Source organism: Xyrauchen texanus, chromosome 11 (assembly GCF_025860055.1).
Source record: "Xyrauchen texanus isolate HMW12.3.18 chromosome 11, RBS_HiC_50CHRs, whole genome shotgun sequence".
Taxonomy (NCBI): domain Eukaryota; kingdom Metazoa; phylum Chordata; class Actinopteri; order Cypriniformes; family Catostomidae; genus Xyrauchen; species Xyrauchen texanus.
In genome coordinates this window covers 31342333-31367467 of record NC_068286.1, presented here as the reverse complement: position 1 = coordinate 31367467, position 25135 = coordinate 31342333, and the positions used below count along the sequence as shown (strand labels likewise).

The following is a 25135-nucleotide window of genomic DNA, read 5'->3' as shown; positions in this document are numbered from 1 at the left end:
ATCTATCGAAGCCCGGTCCATTTGTGTTCATCTTACGTCATCACAAACATGTATGGTGAACACAACGCGACTCTTCATACTTAGTTTTTTTGTTATATTGGTGCCATTATGCACAGCAGAGTGCATACACACAAAATACTTTTATATTTACAATTGATACGTAATTTGATCACATGACAAGATCACGTGACAAAATATAGCATACTATAATTTTTTGGAAATGCCTACTGTTTCGAATAGTTGGCAGTATACGGTGCATATTGTGCAGCATGCGTTCAAAGTAGTCTAGTATTCAAACATCTCCTCTTGACTCATTTGATAAGACTGACAATTAATTTGTTTTACAACTGAAATAAAAATAATAACTGGACGGCACTTGTAGCATTCTATGCAGTACGCAAGTGCTACCTCAATAACTGCTATGTGCATAGAACATTATCTCATAGTATGTTATGTTTACATTTTTAGAAACTGTCATCTTTTTGCACTACTGAGTACTGGTCGGCGCTGCACTGTCTATTGTCCTGTTCATTGTCAGTAATTTGTTGTACTGTCCTGTACTTTTTGCACATGTTTGCACGTGCACTTTATATAGGTATATATAGGTAGTTTATACAGGTATTTTATTTCGTTGTGTAGTCTCATGTGGTCCTATGTTGGTCCTTTGTTGTTTTTATGTAGCACCATGGTCCTGGAGGAACGTTGTCTCGTTTTGCTGTGTACTGTACTAACTGTATATGGTTGAAACGACAATAAAAACCACTTGACTTGACTTGACTTTTGTGTTCCATTCCCTTCTCAATATGGCGGTCACAAAGATGACGTTTCTTTCATAGCGCATGCGTAGAGCAGTTCCGCTTTGATTCGTGTGGCGCGAATCGGGTGAGTGTTGAATACGGACGTTTAAATACATTTGTGGTACATAGCTGATAAAATGAAAACTATTTAGTCATTTTGTCGTTCGTTTGCACTGCACTTATGCTGTTAAACTGTCGTATGTGTACTACAGTATTTACATGGTATCCATAGGTATTTTAAAGAATATCGTATTATAAATATGCATGCCACAAAACATGGTATTATCATGATGCCAAGATTCTTAAAAGGATTACTTTTAATGGAATGTTCCTTGTTCAATACAATTTAACCTCAGTTGACAACATTTGAGGCATAATATTGATTACAACAACAATTATTTTGTACTTGCCCCTCCTTTTCTTAAAAAAATAATACATAAGTAATATCAGTGTTATATTTTGGCACTTACAATGGAAGTTAATGGTGCCAATTGGTAATGTTAAACTGTTAAAAGTAAAAACTGTTAAAAACTCACTGTTTCAAAAGTATAACCACCAGACATAAATTTCCATGTTAACATGATTTTAGTGTGATACAATCACATGCTAAACTTTTCTGTGTAAAGTTAGATCCAATTTTGGTATGACCATGTAACGCTGTAAACCCTAAAACGACTGTAAAAACAATGTTTTAAACAGCTTTACAGCTCAAATAATAGACTAAGTTCAGCAGAACAATTAATGAAAATGCTTATATAAAATTATAAGCTTCACATTTTTGCCTTTAAAACCTTCAAAATTGGCCCCATTCACTTCCATTGTAAGTGCCTCACTGCAACCTTGATTTTTGCTTTGTTTAAATAAAAGGAGGTACGAGTCAATTTTTGTGGTAATCAATATTGTTCCACAAATGCTGTCGATTGAGCTTAACTTGTATTTAGCCTACAATATTACCAGGGTACATGTTCAAAATCACCTGGCATCTTTATGGTACCAAGGAACTTTCGAGAACACCATGGCGCTATATTACAATGTCCAAAAAAATTATTATCATGGCATCATGTAAAAAATAAATAAATTATGGTATTAAACATGGCAAACCAATGGTACTTAAGCGTAACTTAGGCTATTTGATTTTGACGCAATCTTGTCTTTGTTAAAAACGAGTTTTTAAATGTTAGGTTGAAATTGCCTCAGTGTATGTAATCTCAGTTTATGTATATTATGTATAACCTACAGCTTTGGCACATTGATCATCATTATGAAACCAGCTCGGGGGTCAGGAAGGAGCTCCACACGGGGCCCCAGAGGCGCTGCAGAGAGGAAGACTGATAAGAGATCTCAAGTGAGTTACACCTGCTCTAACCTGAACAAAACTACTTTTTATTGACAATTTTTTTGTCCGTACTATTGATAATCATATCCAATCAATAACATATATGACTTAACAGTAAGGATAGCCCAGGGGCCAATGTGGGAGAGTTTGGGGCCAGTTGATGGGGCTGTTACTTGCCCTATGGGGCCAGTACTGCGTTTTCACTACATTTTACGTTTGTTGATAATGTACGTGTTTTTGTGCTTTGCTAACTTAAATAATCAAAAAATATTTAGTGGTTGTTACTAATTGTGCTTATTTAAATATGTTACCGAGGTAAAACTGTTTAGCTGGCTGACATGGATGAGCTTTTGTGTAAACAGTGAAAATGATTTGTGAAAATTCTAAGCACATCAAAAATGTTCTGTAAATGTCATTTTTTTTTCTAGCAAAAGTGTATTTGCAGGGACTTTACTAGCAAATACAGGTGAAATGCTTGCCCTCATGATTTAGATTAATTAACATATTTTTAAAGAAAATGTAATTAATTAGCAGTATTATTTTTACACATATCAAAATGTTCCTAAATTAGCAGCAGGGAACTTAACACTGCTCCAGTGATTTGTTATAGATCTGTGTGAAGATGGGGGCCAGTTGGTCCACGCAGACTTTCATACAGGCAGTTGAAACACCATCTGGGCCTTAAGCTTTTCTACTCGTTTGTTTCCGAAAGACCCGGAACACATCCTCCTCACAGATCATAAGTGCAGATTGAGTAGGAGGTGGGGGTTCCAGGAGGTGTTGGTGTGTGTGTTGTAAAAAGGTAGGCAAACTGCTAAAAATAGATAGATTTGCCCCTTGAAGGTCCCTGAATGCCCTTTGCATGGTTCTGTCTTTTCTGACCACTGAAGTAAAGCAATTATTGTTAATAATTTGCACTTTACAAATTCATCCAATTATTAATTTTATCTTAATCCAATTTTAAATTGACCTGTAATTTAGATTAATGCTCTAATTACTTTCTGATCATTCTTTTATATTAATCATTTAAGTTATTTATTATTCTGAATCCTCTTCTATTCATTTTCCTCTTGGTCAGTTTCTAATGAAATTCAAACTGATAGTCTTTAAGTGGCTTCCTCCTACATTAAAGCTTCAGTTATGATATAAATTATTCTTAAAATGGTATTCTCCTGCTTGGTTCCTCCAGAGCGGTTTTTCCTATTTTAAAGACCCAGTATTGATAGAAATGATTTCAGAGGAATACAGAATAAATCAAAAAGTAACAACTTATTTGCCAGGTAGGATTTAAAACATAAGTTACAGAAACAAGTCAAAAAACATACCTGGCAGTTGAGAAAACTACATGTAATTGCAAAGCATGGGAAATCTGAATGCATATTTCTATTATTAAAGTTACACACATTGTTGTGTGGGTTCATCTGACTACAGAGAACCATGAACAATGTGTCACATCTTCTTAACCATAAACAAAGGGAATTTTGGGAGTGGTTAGATTTGGAAGTCCTGGGATCACACCTCATTAACATACAGGCAGAATTACCTCCAGAATTATACAGCATTTGGCAAAGACCTTATAACTTTGTTCCCATTAGTTTTATCAACATGGGAAAGGGACCATTATACCAGTCGCACTGAGACATTTTAAATGTTACATGCAGATCTTTAGGTGAGTTTGAAGTGATTCTGAGCTGAAGGAGGAGTAGAGGGGGGAGAATGGGACAGATGTGGAAGGACAACAATGAGGTGTGAATTTGCAATCTTCGCTCAGTGGGGTGTGGTGCCTCAGGAATAGATGCTAATTGTGAGAAAGTTCATATGTTGATTTTCTCAAAGATCATACGTTTGCTCTTTGCCTCCCTGGGGAGTATTGTCCTTTGAATGCAAACACATTGGCACCCCGCCTTACAGTGTGAAGTGAAGATCAGAGCGATGGATGGGTGTGAGACTGGGCTTTTCAAACCTGCAGTAAAACACATTCAGTTCATCAGCCATTAGTTGACTCTCTACAGAGTGAGGGGGAGGTGTCTTATACTTGGTGATGCTTTTCAGGCCTTTCCACACAGATGCAGGATCGTTGGCTGAAAACTGTTTTTTTTTTTTTTTTTTTCCCCCAGCTTTTCAGAGTAGCTTTTTTTTAGCCTCTCTGATTTCCTTAGTATCTTTCTGTATTTTATCCCCACTTAAGCATCCTTTTTGGCATGACGGAGCTGTCTTGAGTTTTCCTGTGAACCATGGTTTATCGTTATTGAATGATACATTTTTTTGCCTAAATTATCAGTGGTAAATCTTAGATAATTGATGTTTGACATTATTTCAAATGAAATATGTAATGTAAGAGTTTACATCTATGTGTGTTTTAGAAGTCTAAGACCAGTGTTGAAGGCTCACATCCGGAACAGTCTAAGAAAAACAGTGGTAAGTTGAGAAATATTTGGAGATGTCTGTACTTGTTGGGTATGTTGAGTTTCTTCTGAAAATGAATGGGAAGTTGATTTGTCAAACTTTCTTGTTAAAGGAAGTTTTCCCAATACATAAATGGGCTACTGAGAAAAGGTTTGTTTCCTTTTTTCCTTAATGCAGTGACTCTAAACCTTTTTTTGATGACCTCCCCCCTACTTCATTCCCTTACCCCAGCCAGTGACAATATGAAAGCGGAGACTTTCAAGAAATACAAAAAACATATTAGTTTTATTTGCTTATTTTGCTCGATGCAGCTTCGATGCATTGCGTAATTTTAAAGTTTTGCTAATAAATTCAGCTGGCTTGCGCGTCATGAATGTGAGAACAAACCTTGTATTTCTTACATTTTAGCAGATGGAGGGCTATATCTGGGGCCTATAAAATGAAAATACGAAGACAGAAACTAATAATAAACATTGTATTGTTATTATATTTCAAATGAGAAAAGACCAATAATATTAAATATTTTGTCCCACTGAAATGCCCATTGTACAATGCAGTATTGATTTTGAATTGGATACAAACCTACATTTACTGGTGTCAACAACAGTAAGGTTATCTATAAAAAGTAAAAAAGTTAAAACCTAATTTATGCAACTAAATTATTCTAACAGTGTGACTGAGTTGGAACTCCTTTCATCAGTTTCTTATTGATTCAAATGAGTCATCTCTTGGAATTTTTGAAGGCAAACAAAATCAATTATATTTCTTAAGCCGGGTGCACACTGTACGATTTATAATAGTCCTTTAAGATTGTTGCTTGTCAGACTGTACGAACGCATAGATATCGCCATGGCACATTGAGCGACATTATGTCAGACTGTATGATGCTCATCAGCTGACTGTGGTCCCGATCAGTGAACGTGACTCGCGTTACGGGAGTGTAGCGGAATAGAAGCGAAACAGCAAAATGTGCCCACAACAGAGGAACATTTTTTTTCTCTCTCTGAAAGTCGGGACATCAGCGTTTTCATTGCTCCAATACCACTCCACCACGAGCATAGGCTAACATTTACAAGAAAGATGGATTTTGTCAAATAGGCTTATAATAAGACTGATCACAAATACAGAAAATTACAGATGTTGAGAATGATCGTGAATGCGGGAGGTAGCCTACAGTAATAATGAGCTACCACAAGCAAATATTTATTGTAGAAATACAAATTACAAACTTCTTCGTGCACATTGGAGATAACAAAAAAGGTAGGTTATAGTATGTCTTTCTCCTCTTTTAGATTATTAAACTTTAGGCCACGGAACATTTTGAAAATTCATAAAGGCTGATAATATATCACGCTTGCAAATTCCCTATGGATGATGCACAAACATGGCATAGATTTCTATCATTTTATCCAACTGTATTTGCTGATTTGGATTAAAACTTCCAATAAATACTTACCAGTATATATTGTTAAATCTTTTTAATTTATTTATAAATAAAATTGGGGTGGTTTGAATCTTAACTAAAGAAGTTTACAGACATTTAAAGTAAATTTAGTTATTAAATAGTAATTAAAATAACGTTGTAATGAAAATGCATGATAAATGTAAAGGAAAAAAAATGATTGAAAATTCAATAAGTTATTTATTTTCATTTTGTAGCCTAAGCTCTGTATTTATTTAATTTGGAGAATAAATCTTTCATATTGCTGACGTGTTACACTTTTCTACAAGTATTTTCTGCTTATTTATTTATAAAAAAAAAATTATAACATGAAAAGAAGAAAAAACATTGAAAGTGCTTGAGTAGATTGAATACTGGGCACAAATGTTGCGATAGTGCAAACACGGGGCAGGTTTCTGAGAGAGGAGCGGAATATCTCATCTGACTATCGTAATAGCAGTCACACTATACGGCTACGATGCTAAATTTCAGACGCTGCCCAAACTTCGTCGGAGGCTGTAGATCATCGCAAAGGCTATTAATCGGCCGTCTGTGAACATGTCACACTGAATGTTGTAAGATTGCCGATTTTGCCCTGCAACTAGAGAAATCCTATAGGATTCCTGAAATTTGTCTCAGACGGCAGAATCGTGGCCAAAATCATTCATTGTGCACCCGCCTTTACACTCAAAATAAAATATTTTAGACTGTTGTTTTTTTAAGATTTACGCATTTCTATTTAATCTTTTTTTTTTTGTATTTTGCATTTGCCTGTATGAAAATGTTTTTTCAGTGAACATTTGTAGTTTTAACAGTGGTATTTGTAACAATACCATAGTAAGCATATGGAAGTCTGGATCTTACCGATGTAACATGATTTCTATAAAACAAATTATTTTCGTAATTACAAACAGTATCAGTGTTTAGGCCTACTCTAAACACATGTAAAAACAATACATGCAAAATATAAATATTTGAAAGTTGTAACAAAAATAAACGCCCCCCATTTGTAACCTAACGCCCTCTCTACTAATTTGCTCTCAGCACCCCTGGCATCCTTTGAACACCCACATGGGGGCAGTACCACCCCCATTGAGAACGCCTGCCTTAAAGGGGTCATGACATGAGAAACCAAATTTGCCTTGATCTTTTGGTATATAAGAGGTCTTTGTATCATTAAAACGTCCTGCAAGTTTAATATTTTAAGACGTCCTCCCCATTCTAAACGAATCATTTATTTAATCAAGCTCAAAATACAGCTCGTTCTGGATTCATGGTTAGAAGTGACGTGTCGGTTAGAAGTGACGTAACAGCGTTTGCATATGACCGCCTCCAGCACAAGATAACTACGATTTAAGCGCAAGACAACTACGCTCATTTCAGTATCGCCGTGCGCCTCACAAGTGTTCAGTCGATGGACAGCGAGCTCTGACAGAGACTACTTGTGCACAGGAAAATTACGATGCCACACAGATGTGCTGTTCCTGGCTGTGGTCAAACAAAACCTCTGAATAAGCTGCCGAAAGATCCAGACGTCAGGGAAAAATGGATGCAGTTTATTTTTTGCGGACGTTCCAGTCACGGCAGTGTTAACTTAAGCGTTTGTTCTGTACATTTTAAGGATGACTGTTTTGAGAACAAATCTCAATATGATGCTGGCTTTGCCAGAAAACTGTTGCTCAAAGATAAGTCCGTGCCGACTATTCTGGGAACAACGACGACGCAAACTGTAAGTAATCTATTTTAAACTTTAAACTACTTTTTAAAGCGCAATTTCATTCATTATGAATAATCACAGTGTTTTTACTTAGTTTACTTGCATATTGTTCTGGCTGGGGCGTCAATAATTGATACATAGGCACTGACGTTAGCCAATCATAACAGTGGGCGTTAACACTGAAGTCTTAAATGGAAAACGCCCCCAAAACAGACTGTTTGAATCAGAGGATGAGAAACAGGGTGGGAAAAGGTCATAAATCACTAGATTTTAAAAGTTTTTCTTAAAAAAAAATATATTAATACTATAATTGCACCCAAGGGAACATAATAATACAATAAAAAAAACCATGTCATGACCCCTTTAACCTGTTGATACGCACCCCCTTTTTGAGCACAAACCATGAAAATGACATACCTGAACTTAAATGGTTGTATTTACTGGACTCTTTGGAGCATGGACTCAGTTGTAGTATCTTTTGAAAGAAGACACTTTGGGCTTTATTAATTACAATATTGTTATTTTTTTAAAGTTAGAGAAGCTGAAGTTTATAGTAATGGAAATATTTTGTGCTGAACAAGTTTTTATAATAAAAAAACAACAATAAAATGCCAAAACAACCCAGAAATACAATGTTCTCAAAGCCACAAGTCTAAAGAAGTGACGTTCTGTGACTAAAGAGAGAAGTTGATCTAACAAGAAATGACGTTCCTGCAAAAAAGTTTCTCTGAAAATCGCTGCTGGTATACAGAGTAAAATTAAGGCTCTGCCTTTCAAGACGACACAAAATCTGACTGCACTGCTGAGCTATTATGAATAAAACTACGCCACATTTTTTAAAATAGACTTTGGAGACAAGCTCATTTTGTTTATGAGACTCTAATATATAAGATAATATACAGTTTTACAGCATGCTGCTCAGATTGCATAGTTTGTTGAAGAACGATGACGAAGGGTAATTATTTCAGGCGAGATCTCATGTAAACAATGGAGAATATATCAATATTTCTCAGATTTATCACTTTTATGGACAAAGTGCTATTGGATGTTTTTCAATGAACACTTGTCATGGACAATTGACCCAAGTGTGGTGAACTGGATTCATCTGGCGATCGTGTTTTCATAACAAATGTATGAATTCCAGTTTTGATATTACATGTTTTCATTTGTACTCCTGGCACAAATAACTAAATTGCTGTTTCTTGAGCATTGCTATCGTGAAACAGATCGGATATCAACTTAGACCTTTGAAAATATGTATAATTTGTTAACATTCATTACATTTATAGACTGTAAATTATATATTAAATGTAAGCAGAGTGACGTCACCACCGCATGTGGGGAAATGCGTATTAACAGGTTAATGGAATCGTTCCCACTAAAATAAAAAATAAGTAATAAAAAGTATGACATTCCTTCTTTTGTGGAATACATAAGGAGATGTTTAGCAGAATGTTCACACAGTTTTTTTCCCACACAATAGAATATAGCATACAGAAAGCACAAAAGCGGGGCCACTGCTGAATAACGTAACGTGCAAGTAATGTCAGCCAGTGGAGATTCTGGTGCCCCCCAGGGGGTTGGTGCCCTGCGCAGACTGCGTAATATGCATATAAAGCGGCGGTACTGCACATAAGTGACCACCAGGGAATGTCAAGTTCTAAAGAGTACCATTTTGTGCACTTTTTTTCCAAGTCTTCTTAAGTCAAATGAAAGCTTTGGGGGAACAGACTGAAATTTAAGTCATTATTCACTGAAAAATGTCCCCTTGGCAGTAGGGTTGAAAAACGAGCAAAAAAACCCCAAAACAACGCTTCTATTGTTGGTGTTGCACTGGTCCGCCGTGGACTCAAGCTTCATAATAACAGCCAAAGACCTCTGCCTAAGGGGCTGTTCACACCAAACACCTTTTTGCGTCATCCGCACACTTTTTCAATTGTTTTTCTATGTAAACATGCGCTAGATGAATGTCTTTGACTGCTGTGCCGTGTTTCTTGTGCAGAAACGCTGCACTTTTTCAACCTTCAACCTTAAAAGTGCTTCTCGAGACAAATGTGTTCCATTAAATTGTGTTATTTGGGGATTAAGATCACAAATCTAAGTCATCGTCAGTGCTTAGCATGCATCCAAAATTTGAATGCACTGTTTTAGCATTCGAATGTGCATTTTTATGTTAAATTTCAACCTTACTCGGAAGTAGCTCTCAAACCTAATTTGTGTGTGTGCAAATTTAATTTGTGCATCAGGTTTGACATCAATGACACCAAATGCCATTGGCTCTCACGTGTCTTGTTGTCGAATCTGAATATTTGCGAAAATAATTTGAGAGCTATGGGGGAGGGGAAGATTTTCAGTGAACAATTACTTTTTTGAAATTTTCTTTTTCATTTTCTTAGTTACTTTTACTGCTAGCTACACTACCAGTTGAAAATTTCAATACACATGACGGAATTAGCTTTTCATTATCTTAAGGACCTTTTGGTCTAAAACATTATGCTTAAATGCTTGACATTAGCTTTGTAGTCAAAGTTAAATTGTATCTATGGATGAAAGCTAATAATGTAATTTTGTTTAAAAAGCATCTCAGGATGAAGTTGCCTGAGAGAATCATTAGAACAAAACAAACAAACTCAAATAGAAAATAGTTTTGACATTTTCTTGATCGCTACATCATTCACATACATGCATTTGTGTGATTTCATGGTTTTGATGACTTTACTATTGTTCTAAAATGTGGAAAATAGTTATAATAAAGAATGAGTGTATGTTCAATAGTGTTATTCCATTAACGTGCTTGATTACAGCCGAATATACAATAAAACCCTGTTGGAACTATTTTTGTCTTTATTCCCCTCCACACACCTTCTTTTCTGATGCAACCTCAGTGATGGCTGGAAAAATTAAAAATCAGAGTAAGTGGAAGCCAATGACCAAGTCTTCCATACTGACCCTCGACAACATGCTTGACTTGTCAATTCTGTAAGTAATACAGTGTAATGTAATAATTATATTTGTGTACTGTGAGAAAATGGATTGTATCATTGTCTAAATTTGTACTGTTATTTCACGGTCTCATCTCAGGTCTGTTTTAACATTGAGACGCAAAGATAAAGAAGAATCGCAAAAGCATCTCAACCTCCTTAAAGATCAGTAAGAGACACTTCCAGAAATACTACTCTTCGTTTACCAAAAATACAATTCTTTTGAACCATTTACTGTTTGGCAATGTGTTTTCTTAGGTTTCTGGCAAAGTGTGCACAGCTCTCCGTTCCTCCAAGGAAACATGGAGACATTTTACAGGTGTCCAATCAGTTTAAAGCTGAGAGTAAGAAGGCTGAGCAAGGCAAGAAGACACTTAAGTCTCTAGAGGTATATGATGAGCAAAGAATGATTCTCTTCCAGAACCTTGTGAGTTTTGTCTGCTGTCTACACAGTCTGTCCACATCTGCACTAACCCATATCATTTTGAAAAGTCGTTAATTTGCTACATTTATGCCTCTCACCCACACTGGAATGGCATTTTCCTCCACCTCGAAAACACTCTCCATTACTGCATACTTTTGTAAACAATGACATTAGTAAACTGAAAACAGCTAGTGTGGATTTGTCCTAAGGCAGACAATTGATTCCAGTAGTAATGCTAAGCTAACAGGGTACTCCAATAACTATAAAAATACAAAGCATACACAAATTTTTAATTACACAACCATTTTTTATCAAGACTTCAGCATATTTTAAATCAGCATTTCTCTTGAGTTACCCGCAATCTTGGATTTATCTTTGAGCACATTGCAACTCAATCTTTTATTCTCTCTACATACCTAAAACGAGGTATCTTACAAGGCAGCTTAATTATGCTATCTACCTTTTGGAATAGCCTTCATTTTGTGAGCACACCTGTGATGTCTAGGTAGGCATCTCTTTAGGTTTTGGAACAGAGTGTGTGAATCAGTATGATTGTTTATTAATGAAATAACCAGTTGATCACCTTTTTGTGTGTACTGGCAATGTGTTTAGGAGAACTTGGCCCCTATGGTGAGCTCTCTTGAGGAGATGGAAGGGAAGATGGACAGTTTGGAAGAAAAATGCAGGATGATGAGGAGCAAACTAGAAGAGAACGAGGAGAATGCACCGGAGGTTCTAGAACATTAACACTTTCACATCTCAGTGATTTACTAGCACTCAATTGGTTTCAATTGAACTGTGACTGACGTCTTGTACCTGTCATTGTGATATTTAACTATGTTTCAGTTTCTTCAGCTGTCAGAGCAGACTGTCCTGCGGCTCCCTGCTTTACCATCTCGCCCAGCCAATGAGCCGACACTACAGGTACATCACAGTTCACTTCAAAATGACCCCTATGAACCGCAATCACAATTAGATTCCAGTGTTTCCTATTAATTACAGTTGAAGTCAGAAGTTTGCATACTCCTTATCCAAATACATTTAAACTCAGTTTTTCACAATTCCTGACATTTAATCGTAGAAAAAATTCCCTGTCTTAGGTCAGTTAGGATCACTATTTTAAGAATGTGAAATGTCAGAATAATAGTAGAGATAATGATTTATTTCAGCTTTTTTTTCTTTCATTACATTCCCAGTGGGCCAGAAGTTTACATACACTTTGGTAGTATTTGGTAGTATTTGGTAGTATTGCATTAAAATTGTTTAACTTGGGTCAAACATTTTGGGTAGCCTTCCACAATCTTCTCACAATAAGTTGCTGGAACTTTGGCCCATTTCTCCAGACAGAACTGGTGTAACTGGGTCAGGTTTGTAGGCCTCCATTTGGAAGACCCATTTGCGACTGATCAAGACATCAGCCAGGAAGTTAAAGCGATGTTGCTTCAATATATCCTCATAATTTTCGTTCCTCATGATGTCATCTATTTTGTGAAGTGCACCAGTACCTCCTGCAGCAAAGCACTCCCACAACATGATGCTGCCACTCCCATGCTTCACGGTTGGGATGGTGTTCTTCAGCTTGCAAGCCTCACCCTTTTCCCTCCAAACATAATGATGGCCATTATGGCCAAACAGTAAAAGTTTTGTTTCATCAGACCAGAGGACATTTCTCCAAAAAGTAAGATCTTTGTCCCCATGTGCACTTTTTATGGCAGTTTTGGAGCCGCATTTCAGGTTATTTCAATATAGGCGCGTGTAACAACCCTCACGGGAAAGAGGACAGGAAACGAGGCTTCAACAAAAAGGTAAGGCTTTAATTGCCATCTCTCTCACAACAGTCTACCAAAAATAAAATACAACACAACACAAGTACACTAGGTTGGCTTGTCGGGTTCTCTCGACTGGAGGCTCTGTGTCTGCTTTTATGCCGCTCTCCTCGTGCTCACTGGAATTAGAGACAGGTGTTAGGCATAAATTAGCTCAGGTGTACCGCTTTCCTCTCCCGGACGGGCGCTTGACCACGCCCCCACTGCCACAGCGCGTTTTACTGTGGATATATGTCATTATCCACCTGTTTTCCCCAGCATCTTCACAAGGTCCTTTGCCATTGTTGTAGCAAATCTCTAGGAGACAGAATGCGTCTCCTTCCTGAGCGGTATAATGGCTGCATGGTCCCATGGTGTTTATATTTGCGTACTATTGTTTGTACAGATGAACATGGTACCTTCAGGCATTTGGAAATTGCTCCCAAGGATGAACCTGACTTGTGAAGGTCCACAATTGTTGTCCAGTTCTTTATTAAGCAACCTGCTATAGCTCAATAAACTCCCCACTGGAAGGGTTTCAGGACAAGTACGGCGGATACAACTCGTGTCACTTTATGAGCTTTTATTGCGCACATACACAATACTCATCCACAAACAAGGTAGCCAGAATGCTACAGCAATGCTGGCCTGTCAGTTGGACATTTGTGACGTTAGTTAGATTAGTTAGGTTAGGTTGTAAACCTGCAATGAAACACAAACATCAGAATTAACTAATAAAATTACACAATCATGTGATATTAATTTTTTGACATGAATTACTAGCAGTGCTATTTTATAGTCTCTCACCGGCAAGGCATACCAGTCCTGAACATCAACTAAATGAAAATGAATTATAAAGGCGGGATGCCTGCTCACTGTAACTAATCAAGCTGTAATGATTACCCTGTCTTGTCTTCGTGCTTTTATTTTGAAGTTCAGTTTAGTCCTTGTTTCACTTGTGTTCATTTGTGTTCCCTTATTTAACTCCTTAGTCCACCCTGTCTTGTTTCACGTTGCCCTCTTGTTTTCCATTCTCTCTCTTTTAGTTGTCACTTTAGTCCTGTATTTGACTCCACAACCCTTGTTAGCGTTCGCGTTCACTGTCCATTGTTCACACCTGCCCTTGTTAATTTGCGTTAATCACCTTGTCATCTTGTTTGAGTTCAGTTCTTTCATTGGCCACCTTCCCCATGTCTGTGTATTTATACCCCGTGTCTTTGTTCAGTGTTTGTCGATCGTTGTTGATGTTTACGTGGTGTGATATCCTCCCTTCAATGCCCTCGTTGTTTGTTTCGCCTTTAGTTCTTTCTTTAATGTTTCATTTCCCCATCGTGGGTCTTTGCTTTGTGTTTTGCCCTGCCAGTTTCATTCAATAAAGCATACGCTGCATTTGGATCCCATTTCCTCGTCTGCCTCATTTCATCAATCATTACAGAACGATCGACCCACACAATGGATCCAGCAGTTTTCCGGGCGAATTACGAACTACTCTGCCTAAAGCAAGGGGATCGTCCGATAGAAGACCACATCCACGACTTTCTCGTCCTGGCAAGCGTCTCAGACTTCCCTGATTCCTCCCTTGTGGTCTTCTTCCGAGGCAACCTGCGTGACGAGCTAAAGGAGCAGTTGCCACCGCCAACGCGTGACTGGACGCTCTCGCGTTCGTAGAGGAGACCCTACAGGCCTGCGGCTCCTCTCTAACCGTGGACATCGTTGAGGAGAACCCCGTAGCGCCTCCCACAGTGTTGACCCCCATCCGCCCGTGGTTCGCCCCTTCACGCCTGTCAGCGAGCCAGCGCGACCCTCTTCGTCTGCCCGGAGGAGGAGGAGAAGACGGGTCTCCGCCTCTCGGTCCACGCATGTCACGGCAAGCGTCTATGAGCCAGTGCCGCAAGCCTCAAACGTCTATGAGCCAGTGCCGCAAGCCTCAAACGTCTATGAGCCAGTGCCGCGAGCCCCAAACGTCTATGAGCCAGTGCCGCGAGCCTCAAACGTCCCTGAGCCAGCGCCTGTAGCCTCGACCGTCCCTGAGCCAGCGCCTGTAGCCTCGACCGTCCCTGAGCCAGCGCCTGTAGCCTCGACCGTCCCTGAGCCAGCGCCTGTAGCCTCGACCGTCCCTGAGCCAGCGCCTGTAGCCTCGACCGTCCCTGAGCCAGCGCCTGTAGCCTCGACCGTCCCTGAGCCAGCGCCTGTAGCCTCGACCGTCCCTGAGCCAGCGCCTGTAGCCTCGACCGTCCCTGAGCCAGCGCCTGTAGCCTCGACCGTCCCTGAGCCAGCGCCTGTAGCCTCGACCGTCCCTGAGCCAGAGCCAGTAGCCATGACCGTCCAAGAGCCAGAGCCAGTGCCTATGGCCGTGACCGTCCAAGAGCCAGCGCATCTCGAGCCCCCTAGGGCTCCACCCCCCAAGTCTCTCAAGTCTCTCGAGCCTTCCAGGGCTCCTCCTCCCGAGCTTTCCAGAGCTCCGCCTTCCGAGCCTCCCGAGCTTCCCAGAGCTCCGCCTTCCGAGCCTCCCGAGCTTCCCAGAGCTCCGCATTCCGAGCCTCTCGAGCCTTCCAGGGCTCCGCCTCTCAAGCCTCTCGAGCCTTCCAGGGCTCCGCCCCTCAAGCCTCTCGAGCCTACCAGGGCTCCGCCCCTCAAGCCTCTCGAGCCTTCTAGGGCTCCGCCCCTCAAGCCTCTCGAGCCTTCCAGGGCTCCGCCTCTCGAGCCTCCCAGGGCTCCGCCTCTCAAGCCTCTCGAGCCTCCCAGGGCTCCGCCCCTCAAGCCTCTCGAGCCTCCCAGGGCTCCGCCCCTCAAGCCTCTCGAGCCTTCCAGGGCTCCGCCCCCCAAGCCTCTCGAGCCTTCCAGGGCTCCGCCCCCCAAGCCTCTCGAGCCTTTCAGGGCTCCGCCCCTCAAGCCTCTCGAGCCTTCCAGGGCTCCGCCCCTCCAGCCTCTCGAGCCTTCCAGGGCTCCGCCCCTCCAGCCTCTCGAGCCTTCCAGGGCTCCGCCTCTCGAGCCTTCCAGGGCTCCGCCTCTCGAGCCTTCCAGGGCTCCGCCTCTCGAGCCTTCCAGGGCTCCGCCCCTCGAGCCTCTCGAGCCTTCCAGGGCTCCGCCTCTCGAGCCTCTCGAGCCTTCCAGGGCTCCGCCCCTCGAGCCTTCCCGGGCTCCGCCCCTCAAGCCTCTCGAGCCTTCCCGGGCTCCGCCCCTCAAGCCTCTCGAGCCTTCCCGGGCTCCGCCCCTCAAGCCTCTCGAGCCTTCCAGGGCTCCGCCCCCTCAGCCTCTCGAGCCTTCCAGGACTCCGCCTCTCAGGCCTCTCGAGCCTTCTAGGGCTCCGCCCCCCAAGCCTCTCGAGCCTTTCAGGGCTCCGCCCCTCAAGCCTCTCGAGCCTTCCAGGGCTCCGCCCCTTCAGCCTCTCGAGCCTTCCAGGGCTCCGTCTCTCAGGCCTCTCGAGCCTCTCGAGCCTTCTAGGGCCCCGCCCCTCAAGCCTCTCAAGCCTTTCAGGGCTCCGCCCCTCAAGCCTCTGAAGCCTTTCAGGGCTCCGCCCCTCAAGCCTCTCGAGCCTACCAGGGCTCCGCGCCTCGAGCCTCTCGAACCTTCCAGGGCTCCGCCCCTCAAGTCTCTCGAGCCTCCCAGGGCTCCACCCTACAAGCCTCTCGAGCCATCCATGGCTCTGCCTACCGAGCCTCCTCCAGAGCCACCTACGGCTCTGCCTCCGGAGCCTCCTGCGGCTCCACCTTCTGCGCCTTCCTCAGCCCCGCCTCCTGAGCCTCCCTCTGCGCCGCCTCCCGAGCCTCCTGCGGCTCCGCCTCCCGGGCCTTCCTTGGCTCCGTCTCCTGTGTCTTCCTCAGCTCCGTCCCCGGAGCCTCCCAGGCCTCCGCCTCAAGAACTGCCTACGGCGCCACACCCCTCAGCTCCGCCTCCGGAGCTTTCCATGGCACCGCCTCCCAAGCCTTCTATGGCTCCGCCCATGGGGTACCCCATGGCCCTGCCTGCCCCTGCTTCGCCCCCAGGGTCTCCTACGGCCCTGCCTATGCCTCCTGCGGCGCCGCCACCTAAGTCTTCGACTGCCCCGCCTCAGAGGTCCTCCTTGGCTCCGCCTCACGCGGCTCCGCCAGCCGCCCCAGTGGCCACAGCTCCCAGGTTCCCCGAACCAGCCCTTGCCCTGTGGTCATCTCCCAGGACCCCTGAACCGGCCCTTGGCCCACGACCACCTCCAAAGGCTACTGACCCTGCTCCCGACCGGCGGCCACTTCCCAGGCCCCCTGACCCAGTCCCTGCCCTGTGGCGTCCCCCCAGACCTCCTGACCCAGCCCCAGTCCCGTGGCCGCTTCCCAGGCCCCCTGATCCAGTCCCTGTCCTGTGGCCTCCACCCAGGCCTCCTAGACCTCTCCCTGTCCTGAGGTCGCCTCCTGGACCTGTCCCTGTCCGATGGCCACCTCCTAGACCTATCCCTTGCTTCTGGCCGTCTCCTAGGCTTCCTGAACCTATCCCTACCCGATGGATGACCACCAGATCATCCGACCCTGGTCCCCAGACACACCCCCATAGACTGCTTCCCTGCCCTCTCGGCCCCCATGTTCTGCCTGTCTTGCCCTCTGTGCCCCCGGACTTCCTGCCTGCCCAGTGTACCCCCGGTCTACCTGTCTACCCTCTCCACCTCCCAGGACTTTCTCAGTGCCCCTTGTACCCCGTGAGCTGTCTCTGTCTGTTTGCCCCTGGTGCCCTCATTTTGTCTTCTGTTTGTGGGTCTTTTTGTCTTTTTTTAGTTGTTTTGGATCGTCTGGAATCCGATCTTTAAAGGGGGCTCTGTAATGATTACCCTGTCTTGTCTTTGTGCTTTTATTTTGAAGTTCAGTTTAGTCCTTGTTTCACTTGTGTTCATTTGTGTTCCCTTATTTAACTCCTTAGTCCACCCTGTCTTGTTTCACGTTGCCCTCTTGTTTTCCATTCTCTCTCTTTTAGTTGTCACTTTAGTCCTGTATTTGACTCCACAACCCTTGTTAGCGTTCGCGTTCACTGTCCATTGTTCACACCTGCCCTTGTTAATTTGCGTTAATCACCTTGTCATCTTGTTTGAGTTCAGTTCTTTCATTGGCCACCTTCCCCATGTCTGTGTATTTATACCCCGTGTCTTTGTTCAGTGTTTGTCGATCGTTGTTGATGTTTACGTGGTGTGATATCCTCCCTTCAATGCCCTCGTTGTTTGTTTCGCCTTTAGTTCTTTCTTTAATGTTTCATTTCCCCATCGTGGGTCTTTGCTTTGTGTTTTGCCCTGCCAGTTTCATTCAATAAAGCATACGCTGCATTTGGATCCCATTTCCTCGTCTGCCTCATTTCATCAATCATTACACAAGCATACACAGACACATAGTCTGGGGACCAGGAATAAATAATAAACAAACCTTTAACCTAGTCAGAATATAACATATAACATGAAATATAACATAAATATGCCTTCATTTGGAATAAGTCGGTAAATGTACACACTTATTTTCTCAAATACCCCAGAACAAAATAATAACATCCATCACTTGTAATATATATTTATATATATATATATATATATATATATATATATATTTATAAACACTAGTTATACCTGCTGGAAAGTTCTACAATTGTGTTTCTTAGGTCTTGGCTGATTTCTTTAGATTTTTCCATGATGTCAAGCAAAGAGGCACTGAGTTTGAAGGTAGTTCGAAGGTGCAGTGAGGGGAAAAAAGTATTTGATTCTACATTTGCTCACTGACAAACAAATAAACAGTCTATAATTTTAAAGGAAGGTTAATTTGAACAGTGAGAGACAGAATAACAACAACAAAAATCCAGAAAAAGGCATGTCAAAAATTTTATAAATTGAATTGCATTTTAATGAGGGAAATAAGTATTCGACCCCCTCTCAATCAGAGATTTCTGGCTCCCAGGTTTCTTTTATACAGGTAACGAGCTGAGATTAGGAGCACACTCTTAAAGGGATCTAATCTCTGCTTGTTACCTGTATAAAATCAATTAGATTCCAAACTTTGCACCATGGCCAAGACTAAAGAGCTGTCCAAGGATGTCAGGGACAAGATTGTAGATCTACACAAAGCTGGAATGGGCCTGTACCGAACTGTAATGGGCAACATAGCTCCTATGATGAGAAGAACCAGGTATGTTTGAGGTCAGTATTAGGCAAATTACTTCCTGTATTTGGTCTGTTTAGACGTGTTTGGTCTATGTTGCTTTCATATATCAGTCGAACCGCACCAGAGTTTGTTTGAAAGCAGACCAAGACCCACTATTCAGGTGTTCTCGGTCCACTTGTTTAGTGCACACCAAGGTTTGGATGGCAGCGTTCACACACTTACAGAGCAATCGCACCAGAGTTCGTTTTAAGCAAACCAAACCTGCCAAGTGTATGTAAACTTCTGACTTCAACTGTACCGAGACAGTGGCGGCCCGCCACAGTGAACCAAAAATATTTTTACACTTCTCATAATAACATAAAAGATCTCTAACGTTGCGTTTTGTGCCGCATCCCTCACTTCCAGTCAGGGTTGCAGCAGTATACCGGTTTCACGGTATGAAAATGTATGGTTATCATACCACGTACTTTTTCTTATCTACAGTATCGAGAAAAAAATGCAACCGGACGGAGAATCTCACATGCGCGTGCGCATCTCCTTTCCTCCTTGTCTGCCTGTCAGACTGATCAACTTGCGGCACACACACATGCAGTGGAGAAAATGTCAGAGAAGCAAGGCGAGGGGGTCTTGTGTGTGTGTGTGTGTGTGTGTGTGTCTGTCTGTCTGTCTGTCTGTGTGTCTGAGTGAGAGTTAAAGCAGTGTTTCTCAACTGGTCTATTCATACTGGGTCGCGGATAGCAGGGAAAGAACAATACCATGGTTCTCCCATTGAAGATATTTCGGCGGCCACCCAAGTGATAGACTATTTAGGACTGCCGAGGCAGATTTAATGATAATCTCGCAAGCAGCTAAAGGCTTCTCATCTGCACTTTCGCACGAGTGTAACGAGCTCGCGATCATGATCTGCTCTTCTCGCTGGCACACGCGTGCAACAACCGGGCTTCCCTCGTTATTGTGGAGCGTAGACATCAAAACTGATGTGACCAATTTCAATTTTTGTGAGACTTTTCTATTTTAAAGTATTACAGAGGAAGTCAAGTCGAACCTCTCAAACAGTAGGCAGCCCTGACATGCCAAACAGCACTGAGGATGAAGAGCAACACTGTGCTATGCAGCAAAAAAATTAATAAATGACACACCTTCGATTTTACATGAATAAAAGTAAATGTTATATTTTTACAAAATTGTATAGTTTCATATGAAATAATCTTAATGTAGAATCTGTTAGACCTAATATCAACACTGTTATATCAACAGTGGCAGTTGAAGTTAAAGTTTCAAGATGTGTTTCAGCTAGTATTTATTTTTTATAAATACTATATTTTGTTATTATTATTACTATTATTTAAGACTAGCTACACTGACCTAACCATTGTAATGAGGAGCCTTTCCTTCTGTGTAATATGTGTATAAATATTTAATATTAGGTAACAAATGGGATAATAATGGGCTCATACAAGTAAATATGCTCTTCAATTTTTAAAATGGGGAAGAAAACTTGTTGACATCAACAACAAAAATAATGTCACTTGATGCATGCCCTTGTACTTGAAAACCATAACAAAACTATGCAACATAAAAGGAAATGCGACCCAGGATACATTAAATACAGGTTACGTTTTTAATATGGTGTGTCGCCACTCGAAGTCCAATGTAAAATCTGTCCTGAAGCAAAATCAGTTGAGAACCACTGAGTTAAAGGTACAGACAGGAGCAGTCTGGCTGTGCGGTCGTGCACTTACCGTATATGTTAATTATTAATAATCATAGGACATTACTTTAAAAGCTCACACAGCTGATGTTATTTTTCATTTAGTAGTTAATTTAACATGCTATGCTAACATGTAAACTAACATGCTTTAGTTATATAACATGTTATAGTTACATGCTATTTTTATCATGTTTATTATTATAATTCTGTTAACTTTCTTATTTTTTCTATTTTATTTTCAAAAGGGAGACTTTTTATACACATACTTCAATAAAATAAATGGTTTCAATTATAATAATGTGTTTGCTCAAAAAATTACAATAAAATAACCCTTCTGCTTTCACTGATAATAGTAATTGTGTAATACCTTGATACCGTTAAACCGTGATATTTTCTTATATGGTTATCATACCTTAATCCATAATCTCTTGAAATACTGTTGCAAACCTACTCCCAGTCAGTTAGTCAGCCCCCCTCCCATAGGGGCAGCAGGGGAGACAGCCTTACCTGAGGGAGGAACAGCAGGTCTTTTTGACAGCAGAAAAAGAGTTAGTAGGTCAGAGTAGCTTCACTTCAGTTTTTTAACTGCATTAAACTGTATCGTTTACCATGCTTTTTGGGTGTGACTTTTTTGCTGTGTCATCACCAATTATATTTATACAACCAATGTGTTTATGATTAAATTACTACTAGAGCACAAAGTTCTTCATAGATCTAGCCTCTTAATTTTGCTCTTTAAATTTAAAACTTTAAATGTACAAGATTTTTTTATGGGGGAGCAATTGTAAAGCAATATATGGGTGTTTCTTTAACTTCTGGCACTTTTAGCACTGTGGACTTCTTGAGAGTCTCATTATCTTATTTCACACACAGTCATTTTTTTTATCTGTCTGCTAACAGTGTCCCAACAGTATGCATCACAGAAGTCATTTCGATGACCACCAGGGTCATTTCCAGCAAATCTCAAATTCTATATTGTGTTTAATAGAATTCTGTGCTGGAAATGATGCTGATGGAAATTACATTTTTAATGTTTTTGAAATAAAATGTTTTTTTTTTTTTGTCTTGCTCATAGCTAACATTTTATGCATCCTAAATAGACACAATTAAATAATATTTTCACACTTTTTGCATAATTTAAATTATAATAAAATGCAAAAATGACAAATATCTTAATTGATAAAATATGCTGCTCATAAGTGATATTTCCCTAGATTTTTGTCTCATATTTAATCTCAAGCATGCTTTTCACTGACACTTTTTGTCCACTTGGTTAACAACTTTGAAAAATGGATTATAATGTTAACTCTTTGTTTAGATAATCATAGTTTGAAACTTGTTATAGTGTGCATTTTTATAATGGATATTCACAGTTTAATATTGAAGTCTGGGTCTGGTACAAGGCTAAAACAGTCAAATCTTTACATAAAAAGCCTTTGAAAAAATTACCAGAAATAAATAATGAAGGCCTGGTAAAAAGTATCCTGGGACATGGAAGTGCCCGAACTTGAAAAAAACACACACATAATGTACAGATTTTGCTGTTTCGGAAGGAAATTTTTACTTTTAAATCCCCAAAGAGCCATTCAGCTGATCACAAAGTATAGTCAGGACATCACTGATGTAAAAAACAGCACCATCACTAATTGAAAAAAGTAGTTTTTGATCAAATCTAGACAGGTCCCATTTTCAGCAGCCATCACTCCAACACCTTATCTTTGAGTAATCAAATTGCTAATTTGGTACTAGAAAATCACTTGCCATTATATTAAACACTGCTGAAAGCTATTTGGTTACTTAAATGAAGCTTAACATTGTCTTTGTGTTTGTTTTTGAGTTGCCACAGTATGCAATATACTGGCATGTATTAAGGTCAATATTAGGTCAAAAAATGGCAAAAAAGAAACCGCTTTCTCTAGAAACTCATTAGTCAACCATTGTTTTGAGGAATGAAAACAATGCTTGAAATTGCCAAAAAGACTGAAAATGTCATACAAAGGTGTACACTACAGTCTTCAAAGACAAAGGGCAACTGGCTCTAACAAGGACAGAAAAAGATGTGGAATTAAACAAGAGGATAAGTACATCCGAGTCTCTAGTTTGAGAAATAGATGCCTCATGTCCTCAGCTGACAGCTTCATTGACTTCTACCTGTTCAACACCAGTTTCATGTACAACAGTAAACAGAAGACTCAGGTTGCAGGCTTTATGGGAAGAATTGCAAAGAAAAAGCCACTTTTGAAACAGAAAATCAAAAAGAAAAGGTTAGAGTTGGCAAAGAAACAGACATTGGACAACAGACAATTGGAAAAGAGTGATGGATTTTAACACCATTGAGCGTTTGTGGGATCAACTAGACTGTATGGTGTGTGAGAAGTGCCCGACAAGATAGCCACATCTATGGCGAGTGCAACAGGAAGCCTGTGGTGAAATGTCACCTGAGTATCTGGATAAACTGATAATAATGCAAAGGATCTGCAAAGCCGTCGTTGCAGCACATGGAGGATTTATTTTTTTATTTTTTTGAGAACTCTTTGAAGTAGTTTAAGTTCAGACCTTTTTTCAAATTGTATTAGTAACTCTTCACATTATTAATGTCCTGACTATACTTTGTGATCAGTTGAATGCCACGTTGGTGAAATAAAAGCACCAATTTCTGTAAAATCTGTACATAATTCCAAACTTTTGGCTCTCAGTGTATGTATATATATATAGATATAAATAAATAAAAATATATATGTATATGTGTGTGTGTTCAACATGAATAAAATAGTATTTTGTGGTTGTTAGTGGAACATGTCCATAGTTAATGTAATTAACTAGTTTTTACTATATTAGGACACTTGTGTGAACTTGAATTGAAGTATGTTCTGTGAAAAGCTCTAGCAGAATTTGCGCAGATGACGTGCTTTTTATATTTTGTTATCTGAATGTCACTGCATCAGATATTAAGTTTTAAGTGGCCAGTGTAGATATTGACTCATGCACATGGCATTTAACAAATGTCCACAGCTTTCTTTGCTTATAGTATCTCTGATAACTGATAAAAGAATTCTGAATAATACCTTTGAAAGCAGTCACAATAATGTTTTTGACAGCATTATATGGTCCAAAGGGCACACAGACACATAACATTAGGTTTTCACACCTTTGTCACCACATCTATATAGAACGATATATATTATTGTACATCAAAAGTATGTTGAGCTTGAGAAACTTGCCTTCTCCTTATAAGGAATTGTAACAAAGCTGCACAGGCAAGCCTGTCGCAACCTTTTCAAGAAATGCAGTTTCAACATTTAACAATGTACTTTTTGTAAGTGTTGTGTAAGTGCATTTATGTTACGCTCATATTTGAAACCAGGATCCACAATTAATATTCACTAAGTGGAAATGAGACTTTGGCAAGTAAATACATTTTTGGGGCAGTACATTTTGGGGGAATTAACAGCATAATAGTTTTAATTTCAATGTCAGGGCAATAAGCAAAACAAAGAGACTGACCTTTTTGTATATCTGACATAATAAAATCAAAGAAAATTAAGCGATGTTGAGGAAAAGATACAAATTTTGACTAGGCAAGCAAAGTTTGAGTTAATTTTGGACCCTGCATGCAACATGCTGAATTATTGCCAAACTTACACGTCATTGATTTTTCAGGAGCAGCTCATGAAGATGGTACCTAATCCCTCAGCAGTGGTCAAAGCCCTACAGATGTCTACAGTTGACGGAAATGTGAGGGCGTATCTGGAACTTGCACACAAACAGGTGGCTGCAGTACAGATGGCAAACAGTGACACAGCCGTGGACTGACACACCAAAACACTGGCTTTTCCGTCACATGAATAGACCTTAGACACTCTTTGTATGACTTAATTCAAATAAACTTTTTTTTTTTTTCATTACGACAACAGATGTTAGACAAAGTAGTTGCTTATTTCAAAATGACACATTCTGAAATGACACATTCAAAACAAAAGTTATATCAAGCAAAATTGAAAACAAGCACTGGAATTTAGTATATAGCTTTGTATAGCTTTATTTGGTAAGTTGATCAACAACTTGTTCTTGCAAGTCAGTCTTTAAGATGTATATTTGTCAAGTTTGCATCAGTACAGCATTTTACATTTTTGCTTCCATTTATGTCTGATCTGTTGTTTTAAACTTTGAAACTAAAAGTATCTTTTTTTGTTTTTAAATGTTTCTCCAATAAAAGGGTTCACCTCAAAACGTAAAGGACATGTTCTAAATTCATAGACAGAACATTTCTTTAGCTTTATTAATGGATCATTTATTCCCAGTAACCAGGCTACAAAGGACTTTTATCATGGTACTTAATTGTAAATGCCCATAAGAGAACCCATATCTTGATGTCATTATTTTGTTTGCTATTAGGTTCCTGAAATTCAAAGG

At 40.5% G+C, this 25135-nt stretch overlaps 1 protein-coding gene across 1 annotated transcript; it reads left to right on the top strand.

Annotated features, from left to right (window-relative positions):
• The first annotated feature begins 878 nt into the window (after positions 1-878).
• On the top strand, positions 879-24535 carry cenpq (centromere protein Q). Its single transcript, XM_052137598.1, has 9 exons — positions 879-882; positions 2037-2142; positions 4497-4551; positions 10583-10676; positions 10779-10847; positions 10937-11066; positions 11715-11834; positions 11949-12026; positions 24383-24535. The coding sequence occupies exons 2-9, from the start codon at positions 2059-2061 to the stop codon at positions 24533-24535; spliced, it is 783 nt and encodes a 260-aa protein (XP_051993558.1). The 5' UTR covers positions 879-882; positions 2037-2058.
• The last annotated feature ends 600 nt before the right edge of the window (positions 24536-25135 follow it).

Coding starts and splice junctions, on each gene's coding strand:
- cenpq (XM_052137598.1), top strand. CDS start 2,059: ATGAAACCAGCTCGGGGGTCAGGAAGGAGCTCCACACGGGGCCCCAGA. Junction 2,143..4,496: donor AGACTGATAAGAGATCTCAA/GTGAGTTACACC, acceptor TGTGTGTTTTAG/AAGTCTAAGACCAGTGTTGA. Junction 11,835..11,948: donor ACGAGGAGAATGCACCGGAG/GTTCTAGAACAT, acceptor ACTATGTTTCAG/TTTCTTCAGCTGTCAGAGCA.